This window comes from Asterias amurensis, chromosome 7, assembly GCF_032118995.1.
Source record: "Asterias amurensis chromosome 7, ASM3211899v1".
NCBI lineage: Eukaryota > Metazoa > Echinodermata > Asteroidea > Forcipulatida > Asteriidae > Asterias > Asterias amurensis.
This window is the reverse complement of record NC_092654.1, coordinates 3,940,980-3,951,943: the sequence shown is the minus strand read 5'-3', so window position 1 is coordinate 3,951,943 and position 10,964 is coordinate 3,940,980. Positions and strand designations below refer to the sequence as shown.

Sequence of the window (10,964 nt, the reverse complement as noted above, 5' to 3'; positions counted from 1 at the left end):
AAAAATTAAACCATCTTTTTAGTGCCTCTGAAATAAGTCTCTCAAATTGGGATAATATAGGGGAATAATATCCTCGTCAGCTGTACGTTAATTTGTTTTTTTGTTGTGGTAGTTGATGTTGACATCATGATTCTCCCGAGTTATTCTGTCTATTTGCGGGGTTGCTTTGTTGTTTAGATGGTATTTTTTGCTAATTATTGTTTGCTCACACTGCAAAAATAACCTCTTGATTGTCCTCTTTTGTTTCTCACCCTTGCCTAACTCTGACTAAATGAATTTAAAAACATATTTTTGACAGAATTGTTTACAATGTTGGCTGAATTTTTCCTCCATGGGCTGATCGAAGTTTAACTCTTGTTCTTCAAAGTTTAAACTATCTTAGTGCCGTTGAAAATTGAAATTTTTGTTAATCTTTAGCCTAACTAGTTTTATAATATGACCAAGAAAAACAGTCGTCGTATATTGTGACGTCTGTGGTGGTGTGCGCGCGACGTCGTATGCGCGTTGTTGCCAAGAAAGTGGACAAAGTATGGACCAGACTAGAATTGTTAGACAAGAATATTTGCATGATGGTCTGGCTCCTTGCTCAATGTTATGTATGGAAAGAAACTTAAAACTTTCTCTTTCTTTTTCCCATTGTAAAATGCACGCATATAAAGAGTGGTGGAAAATGTTTACTAAATTAATACTATTCTAAAATTTAAAACAAGTTGCTCGTGATATTTGCATCGGTCTTGGTTGTTACAAGCTGTACACCGTCGGTTCATCGAAGTTTTAGTGTAAGTTTTTTTTGTGTTTTTGTGCAGTGCAGTGATTTACGTTTCAAAGTTATCTTAAAAATAAAATCAGAGGTTGCAAAAAAGGTAAACAAACAAAAGCATTTGATTTGATTGTCAGAATTGACGATAGGCCGATAGTTTGTTGTTCAGTCACGTCAGTTGGCGTTGTATAATTTATTTAAGTCTGTGTTCTTAACCATATTTAAACGCATATCACTGTGACGGTGAGGTCCCCATGTATATGATGTAAAAACGCTGTAAGTGTAACATCAACAAGTTTACAAAGCATGGAGGTAGAAATCAAACAGTAAATAGACGACATGAGATGTTTTTTCTCCTGGGTTTTGATGTTTGAACATCCACAAAACTTCAGGGTTGTCATTCTTTTATCTCTCAATGCTGCTCAAACTTTAATACTATCAAGATGCTTTAATTGTACTCCTAGAACTATTTCGGTTATCAATCATTAGTAACATTCCTCAGTCACTTAATAATGAGCTGTAAAATTTATTCTCACACATGTGTTGAATTAAAGATAAAGAAATGATAAGTCTTCATTTGTCATGTGTGTTGCTCAGTGCCAAACATATTATTTTTTATAGGATTTGGGGCATTGCATGGTGAGGTATCAATGTATATTTGGTTTGCGGTAACACCAAGTGTGTATCTACTTGCCAGGTAGAGTTGTGCTTAGAGAACTGTCTTGCTTTATTCTACTGCCGCGGAGTAGATAAACGGAGGTTTATTATTTTGTATTAGTCTGTTAGTGGGCTTGAAACCTTCTTTATGCAACAAAGTAAGTTTTGCTCAGACAGAGTCAGAGAGAAAGTATACTAACAATAACATTTAATTGAAATGAAAGAACAGGAAAAGTTATCCCCATATTAAAAGTGTAAAAATATGCTGTGCCCCTCTGGCTCTGCTTTTTGAGGTAGTCCAGCATATGGAACTGTTTATAAGGTTTATCGCGAATAGCAAAATAACAAGAGAGGGTGCTGTTGAACCCACACACAGGTATAGACGTTGCGTGCGCGAGTTGTAGAAACTGCATAGAAACTGCCCCATATTCCTTCCCACAATGCATTGCGGTTCTGAATCGCTTATGGGGCTAATGAATACTTTTCCTTGTTTGTTGATTCATAAAATATTATTTATATATCCTGTCTTTTTCCTCATAGTTCTCGACCATGGAGTCAACAAATCAATGTAAACTCAAATGATTGATAGAGAATTAATCAGAGTAGAAGATGCTGGCCTATCTCAGAAGGAGATTTGTAAGTTCGCTTAAAATTCATAATTTTATACCCAATTTCAATCTCGTGCAGGTATGTATTTTTAAACTTATTGATAAATTTTTACTAATGCAAAATATTTTTTCAGTAACAAGTCACAAGTATTTCACATACTATTTTTGTGGTACCTATTTATACCCCTGGGTGAAGAGAAGCGTTAGTGTCAGTATTGTCAGATATAGGGATTATTCTTCCTGCATGGACATTATTCTCGCCAGATTTCCAGCAATATCTCAAAAACACAAAAACCTTTTGAAATAAATTTTTCACATGCTAATTTTTATTGTATTCTACATTTTGATTAAAACATTCAAACGGTTAAAAATTAACAAAGGTATAATTTGCCTTTAATTGTCTTTTTTTCTGACTGCAATCTGTATTTCTTATTGTAGACAATACATGGGTTACTGGTGGTCTCTTTGGTTTACTCACTCCTTCTATCAGCGGCCTACTTGACTTTTGTCTTCAAGCGACAATCCAATCAGCTCGTGGTTCGACGCTCGACAGTTCCGCCACTCGTCAAGTTCAACGGAAACAGAGATATAAAGAAGGCCAAGAAACTCTTTGATGCTGTGAGAAGCCTCGCCAAACGTAGGGAACAAAAAGGCCAACGATACTCCCAGTCAAAGGTTCACTGGGGGTATCAAAGTCTCCTGGAAGGAAAAGTAGGTTTTTTTTGTCGCTCGGTTTCACACCAAAAAGAAGATTTATCTGAAGATTCAGAAGTATTGACATTTAAACTTTTGGTTTTGATGCCAAGGACCCTCAGAAAAGCGAAATTAATCACTAGGTGAGCCAAGAACTTAATGGGGAGAACACAAGAAAGAAAGTTTCAGTTTTAGATGTGGGAGGAAAATGCCAGAGATTTGGTTCAGGGACTGAGATGATGAAGACCCAATCCATGTAGTGCTCCTGCTGGGATTCGAACCAGGGTCCTAGAGGTGGAAGGCAAGGATAGATTCAACTTCGCCAACTTTACCACCCGAATTGAATTTTGTTTATTTCACAGTCGGTTTTTTAGTCAATTGAAAAACATGAGACCACTCTACATTTCTCATCCTGAGATTACTGACCAAAGGCTGGAATCTCGGGCCCAAGGTTAATTTTAAATCCAGTGTGTAATTTGCAATTAAGATAATCGTAGCTTTTTGCGAAGTGAAGCAAATCTTGGCTGATTCTATGATGGGGTTTCTTCCATAGCTCTAAAATATGTTTCTTGACGACTTCAAAAAGTGAAGCCAATATTGATACTGTATTTTCAGCTGCTACAGATGCAATGTTCTAGGTGTGCTGTAGTATCCAGCTCTGGGCATCTGATCGACAGCAATGCCGGACAAGAAATTGACGAGACACCTTGTGTCTTCCGCATGAACAATGCCCCGGTCAAAGGCTACGAGAAAGATGTTGGGTCTCGAACAACAGTGCGATCTCTCGCTCATCTTAATCTGGAGAAATCATTCGGTGATAATGAAGGTGGGTGCCCAAACTGCAAATCTATTTCTGTTCAGGAATGTCTACTTTATATCAAATTGATTTGAGATCAGCCCAGTGCCCAATTTCATAGAGCTGCTTAAAGGCAGTGGACACTATTGGTAATTACTCAAAATAATTATTAGCATAAAACCTTTCTTGGTAACAAGTAATGGGGAGAGGTTGATGGTATAAAACATTGTAAGAAACAGCTCGATCTAAAGTGCCATAGTTTTCGAGAAAGAAGTTATTTTCCACGAATTTGATTTCGAGACCTCAGGTTTAGAACTTGAGGTCTCGAAATCAACCATCTAAACGCACACATTTTCGTGTGACAAGGGTGTTTTCTTATTTCATTATTATCTCACAACTTTGATGACCAATTGAGCTCAAACTTTCACAGGTTAGTTATTTTATGCATGTTGATATACACCAACTGTAATGGCTAGTCTTTGACAATTACCAAATAGTGTCCACTGCCTTTAAGCAGAAAATAGTGCTTAGAAAAACTTTCTGCTCAGCAAAAACAGGCAGGGTACCAGTCATAGATTGTACATATGACACAGTATGTTAGCTGGTAATCATATTCTAGTAAGCAAAATGTTTTTGTTCTGAGCTACTTTCTATTCTTTAAAGCAGCTCTATGAAATTGGGCCCCTGTCTGCTTAAGTGTAGGCGCATTTCACAGGTTGACAAGAAAATGAGGTAGTCAGGTTGTGCATTCACCATGGATTTGCATTGGTATGCTATTCATTTTTATACAGTAAGCATTTGGAGTTTGGCATGCCTTTTGTTGTGCTTGAGGTTATTAGCGCTATGAAATATTACAGTGAGCACAAAATCGACCTTTAAAGCCATTGGACACTTTCGGTAAACAGTGTTGTCCAAAGGCCCACACTTCGTGTACCATAACTTATATATAAAATAACAAACCTGTGAAAATTTAGGCTCAATCGGTCATCGGAATCAGGAGAAAATAACGGAAAAACCCACCCTTGTTTCCGCACGTTTCGCCGTGTCATGACATGTGTTTACAATAAATCCCCAATTCTCGACATCGAGAATTGATAATTGTTTTAATGTTTTCTCAAAAAGTAAAGCATTTCATGGAATAATATTTCAAGAGAAGTCTTTCACCATTGCCTTCTGTAAACCCTGTAACTTATTTGTAAATTTGTGATTTTTTTTTTATTTTTATTTCTGTTCCGAAAGTGTATAATGGCTTTAACCAGATCTATGATCTTAAGCTTCGAGCAATAAAGGCCTTGGCTTCCACAGCTTTCATGTAATGCCAGGTCTGAGTTGGGTTTTTACCGTAGTTTTAAGTTACAAACATCATCATACTTCTGCCTCTGAGAACCATACTTTTTTACAGTCGGAACATCGAGTCTAAGTTTTCATTTCCACTCTTGTTCAAGTTCTGGTGGTTAAGTCACCGGAGTGTGGGTTCGAATCCCTGTCGTGGCACTTGTGTCCTTTTTAGCAAGATGCTTTACTTTAGTTGCTTCTCTTCACCCAGGGGTATAAATAGGTACCTGCAAGGGTAGATGTTGATTGTGTATGAAAAAGCCACTTGAGCGCCACGGCAGCTCAGTGCTGTATACTCCACAGGGAGCTGAGAAAGATGACCAGGGCACTAATGTAAAGTGCATTGATGCGGTTATTGTGAAATGGGCTTTATAAGATTTTGTTATTATTCTACAGTTGCCTGCGACGAGATGCTGACCAACAATGTAACCCGCGCCGATATCGTCCTGATCAACTGGATGTCCGAGAGTAAAATCAAGAAGCTGATCTCCAAAGAGTATCGCTTGGCGCTCCTCCTCACCCACCTCTTTCCTGACGTCCAGTTCTACACCTTCTCGTTTGAAAAGATGAAATCATCCGAGACCTTGTTTAAAAACCAGACCGGGCTATCCAAGTAAGTGATTCTTGACAAATGTTGCTTAGCAGAATAAGGTTACCGGCTGAAACACAATGTCACATGTGCCGTTTGTGACTGGCATCCTTCTAATTTCCGCTAAGCAATTCTACACCTTCTCGTTTGAAAAGATGAAATCATCCGAGACCTTGTTTAAAAACCAGACTGGGCTATCCAAGTAAGTGATTCTAGAAAATATTTGCTACTTGGCAATCTTGGTGGTCCACTTGGTAAGACACTGCTCTAGCATTGCAAAGGTCGTTGGTTCGAATCCCGCCCGAGTAATATGCCTGTGATTTTGTTCACAGAACTCAGGAAAATACAGAGTATACAGCGCTAACGCACATCGGTGTATAAGGGTAAAACCAAAATTAATATAGAATAAGATTACCGGCAGAAACACCATGCTACATGCACTGTTTATGACTGGTTTCTGCTTATATCTGCTAAGCAGAAAAGCGTTTAGCAATATTTTTCCGTTTAAGCGGCCCTTTGAAATTGGGCCCTGATGCAGAAGTTGCCGCTTCAAAAGCTCATACATTTTGTTTTTGCATTATTTAGCTCAAAGTCCTACCACTACCTTCCTTGTCTTACAACAAAAGAAAAAAGCATATGGCCTCACGTTTTGTCCCTAGCAGAATCTCTGGTTTTGTCAGCAGCAGAGTGTGGTTCCAGTCCGGGTCATGACACTTGTGTTCTTAGCAAGGCACTTAACCAAAATTGCTTTGTAAAAAGTTGGGAAGGTAGTGAATTCTGTTCAACCAGCCAGGCTCCTATAGTGGATGATACCCATGCCTACATCCTTACAGACTGTGAAGGGGGTAACCCTGTTTCAGCACCACGAGTAGGTGGCAACGTGCCTCGGATGGCATTTGGTTTGGGTTGATAGCCCACATCAGTTAGCCTTCTTAAAGTGTAGCCTTCTTAAAGTGTAGCATTCTTAAAGTGGCCAACCGGCCTTGTGAGTTGGGCAATAATTATCTCAAAACAAAATTTATAGAAATAACAAAATTTATACCACAGGTCCTTTTCAGGGCTATATGCTTGGTTTTTGAAAGGGCAAGGGCACCAAGGCATTTTCTTCTTGGTAAAGGGCACCCTATGAGGAAATTGCAAATTTGTACTGGAGCATTTCAAGGGCACCAAGGCAATGACCAGGGGAAATGGAGGCAATCGCCTTCGTTGCCTCCCGTTAAGTATCAGCTTTTGGTTAGTGAGCAGCTATCGGAGGATGAATTCTGTTTTCTTGTTTTCCAATTTGTCCTTTCCAGAAAAGAAGCCCAAACCTGGTTATCTACAGGATGGTATACTTTAGTAGCTGCTCTGGATATATGTAAGGAGGTGATTGTTTATGGAATGGCTGATGAGAACTACTGCTCCAGAACCAGGTAGAAAACTAATTACGATCACACCTGGGCCCAATTTCATAGAGCTGCTTAAGCACAACAATTTTGCTTAAGCAAGAAAATCCTTGCTTAGTAAAATCAGATTACCGGCCAAGACTCCACTCAATTGTTATGCTCAGTAAACAAAACCTAAATACCAGTCACAAGCAATATATATGGCATGACATTTTTGCCAGTATAACATGTGTAAAATAAGCGAGCTATTTTCGTGCTTAAGCTTTTTTTTTTTTTGCTTAAGCAGCTCTATAAAATTGGCCCCTGACTCTTGGGCATAAAAAGTAGCTAAGCACAAAGCAGTAACTGCTTACCAGGTTACCAGCAAAAAAACCCTATTATTCCACATGTATTCTCTGTGGCTGGTTTCCTACTATTTTCTTGGTAAGTAACTTTATGAAATAGAGCCCAGGCCTATGGCTTAACATGGAATTCTGATTTCTGCAAAGTTATTGCACAAATACAGGATCACTGTACTAGGCAAGAACCCAAAGGAGAGAAGACAAAGAAGGAAGTTTCATTTAGAAAACCCCAGATAATTATTCCCGGGAGAACCAAAACAATCAGTTAGGGACTGGAAAGAAAATCCACTTATGGGGTGTCGTGGCCGAGCGGATAAGAGCTCTGGTGATTCTGTTCAGCGGAGTGTGGGTTCGAATCCGGGTCGTGACACTTGTGTCCCTGAGAAAGACACTTAACTATAATTGCTTCTCTCCACCCAGGGGTAAATGGGTACCTGTTAGGGCAGAGTTGGTTCTTGTGATGGATTAACAGCCTTGATTGTGCTACATATTTGGCTGCACAGGCTGTATACTCCCCAGGGAGCTGAGATGGTTCAAGGAATGATTTAAGGCCCAGTGACCAGGGGTAATAATGTTGAAGCGCCATGAGCGTCACTGAGTGACCGACCTGAGCGCTATATAAGAAGCCACTATTATTATTAGTATATAGTGCCCCCCCCCCCCCCCCCCCGGCTGGATTTGAACTGGGGTACGTCCTAGCTAGAGGTGGAAGGCGAGGAAACAGCACAAGGCCAACCTGACAGCAAACAAATGTATGATTTCAAACGTTATACACTGTGTAATTATTTTTTGTTGTTTACACTCTAGTGAGGATGTTCAGCGCGTCCCTTATCACTACTACGAGCCAGACAAACTCAAGGAGTGCTCATACTACAACGTCAGCGAGAACCGACTCACCGGAGGTCACCTGTTTATCACAGAGAAAGCCCTCTTTGCTCGCTGGGCCACTAAGCGGGCCCTGAGATTCAAATATCCATCCTGGCCAATCAGGGACATCAGCTCGGGCGTGATCCTAGACACGCCCTTCCTGAAGCATTACAGAGAGAACAAGAGGTACCGGGCAGCGCATCGACACCGACGCCCCGTTCGGAAATCGACGAAGAACGCAGTCAAACTCCGCATGGGAAATGATACTATCATTGTGGAGAAAAAAAATCTGTTGGAGAAGATTGTCGAACTTGTACCGGGAAACAAGATACTTGAAGGACCCGTGGAAACAACTCAAAGCAATAACACTCTCGCTGGAAGCGGGGACGGGAGTCCCTGATCATGCCTTCAAAAAATATCCGCCACAGAAGTGAATTTGAAATTAATATAACTTCCACAAAAGTTTGTTTTCTTGCCATAGAAAGGACCTCCGCCAAATGTGGTGTTGTTTCTTCTTGCCTTTGGTCTATAAAAATGTTGATAGTTAAAATATTGTAATAAAACCTGTTGATACAACTCAAAGCAATAGTACCATCTCTAGAGGTTGGAACGAAAATCCCTTCCAAACTGCTTCTAAAATATCTGCCAAAAACTTTGAAATGATAATGACTTCCACTTAAGTTTATTTTAGTAAGGATTTCTTGCCGCAGAAAGGAACTTCGCCAAATGTGGTCTCGTTTCTTGCCTTCAGTCAATCACAAGTTGACATCTTAAAATATTGTAATAAGGGTTGGCGTGGTTTTTCAAAGAAAAAAACAAGAAACTATGAATGTACTGAATATTCATTTTCAAACAAAACTTAATGAGCCGGGTGTCAAAAATTCGTGAAATCGGCCAGGAAAACCTATAACATATTTGATCTAGCACCAAATCCATTTATTTAAAAGATCACAGACGCTTTACAAATCGTCAAATCCAAATCCAAGTACCTGATGTTCCATCTTGATGTAAATAAAATTTTGTTTACATTTTTCTTTTATCAAGCCAAAGATTCTAAATCCATTCTAAGCATTTAATTTATTGCATGTATTTATTGACTAAAGTTTAAAACAATGATGTCTTTCTATGGAGCAAATTTAGAGTAAAATGTACAAAAAGTTGTTTTATTTCGGTTTTTTTTGCATTTATAAGGTTGTTGGAATAATAATAATAGTAATAATAAAAAATAAAACAGCATTTTATGTAGCGCCTTTCAGCCAGAGGGTATCCCTAGGCGCTTCAAAGAGGTTGAAAATATTAAGCAAGTTAAAAAAAAAAAAAAAAAAAACATCTTAAAAAACTGTTTGCATATTTAAAAGTAAGGTACTTTATGCCTATGAACAAACTTTTTTATCATCTAAAAATTATAGAAATAAATATTTTAACATCTTAATATATTCAATGATACCGTTTAGAGATGTGCATTTGTACCACAGTACTTTCGTTGCCATTGTTTTCCAACCTGAATCTATGCAAACGTTTTCAGTATCATTTATTGTACAAAGGACATTTTTTTTCGTTTTACCGATGTTTGAATAAAATGTTTTCTGACATTTATCTCATAGAAGTTATTTAACCAAATGTTTATGTTTTTTTAGGGCTAATTGTTCAACAGCTGTTGCTGAGATAAATGAAGGCACTGGACACTATTGGTAATTACTCAAACTTGTCAGCATAAAATCTTAGTTGGTAACGAGCAATGGAGAACTGTTGGTAGAATACAACATATATGATAAACGACTCCTTCTGAAGTAACAGTTTTTTAGAAAGAGGTAATTTCACTCTCAATATAATTAAAGACTTCAGGCCTGAAGCCTCTTATTAGGCATCTGAAAGCACACAAGTTTTGTGCAACGAGGGGATTTTTTCTTTCATTATTCTCTTTCAATTTCATGACCAAATGAATTAACAGGTTTGTTATTTTATGCATAGGCACTATGTTAGGATACACCAAGTGCGAATACTGGTCGTTGACAATTACAAAACGGGTTTAGTTCCATGCGTTTAACGATAAAGTCATGACACAAATCAATACATAAACCCAAAACACTAAAATATTTGCGCGCGGTTAAATTACTATTGTTTTAATAAATGTCCACTTCCGTTTGAATGGTTTGTATTATTAATAAAACTTCTTCTTTTGTATGGGATAGTCGATATTAAAGCGCTGGACACTACTAATTATTGTCAAAGACCAGTTTTCTCACTCGGTGTATCTCAACATAAAATAACAATCTTGAGAAAATTTGAGCTAAATCGGTTGTCCAAGTTGCGAGATAATAATGAAAGAAAAAACACCCTTGTCACAAGAAGTTGTGTGCTTTCAGATGCTTGATTTCGAGACCTCAAATTCTAAATCTGAGGTCTCGAAATCAAATTCGTCGAATATTACTTTTTTCTCAAAAACTACTTTACTTCAGAGGGAGCCGTTTCTCACAATGTTTTATATCATCAACCTCTCCCCATTACTCCTTACCAAGTAAGGTTTTATGCTAATAATTATTTTGAGTAATTACCAATAGTGTCCACTGCTTTAAAAAACTATTTCCATGCATTTTTTCAAACAGCTGTATTTATGATTTATTAAAAATCTATTCAATTCGCTGCCAGCAGCAGAGTTATACATGAACAGTTACATAATAAAAACTCTGAACAAAACCTTACAACATTAATTAAAATGGCATAGAAATCTATTATACAAATATGTTTTTCCTATAACCACAATTTTCCAGACAAAACTCACACGACACCTACATCCCGCTGTTTCTCAAAAAATGCAACATTTACAAATCTAAATCTACAGCTGTTACCCCAAGGTCACATATTGTCGAACTTGCACAAAATCGAATAAAAGATAATGTGATCTATTGTATTAAATCCATTGTTATTGAAAC

At 38.0% G+C, this 10,964-nt stretch overlaps 1 protein-coding gene across 1 annotated transcript; it reads left to right on the top strand.

Annotated features, from left to right (window-relative positions):
• Positions 1 to 602: 602 nt before the first annotated feature.
• On the top strand, positions 603 to 9,632 carry LOC139940077 (alpha-N-acetyl-neuraminyl-2,3-beta-galactosyl-1,3-N-acetyl-galactosaminide alpha-2,6-sialyltransferase-like). Its single transcript, XM_071936313.1, has 7 exons — positions 603 to 779; positions 1,958 to 2,053; positions 2,464 to 2,736; positions 3,334 to 3,544; positions 5,246 to 5,462; positions 6,734 to 6,850; positions 7,972 to 9,632. The coding sequence occupies exons 2-7, from the start codon at positions 2,027 to 2,029 to the stop codon at positions 8,429 to 8,431; spliced, it is 1,305 nt and encodes a 434-aa protein (XP_071792414.1). The 5' UTR covers positions 603 to 779; positions 1,958 to 2,026; the 3' UTR covers positions 8,432 to 9,632.
• The last annotated feature ends 1,332 nt before the right edge of the window (positions 9,633 to 10,964 follow it).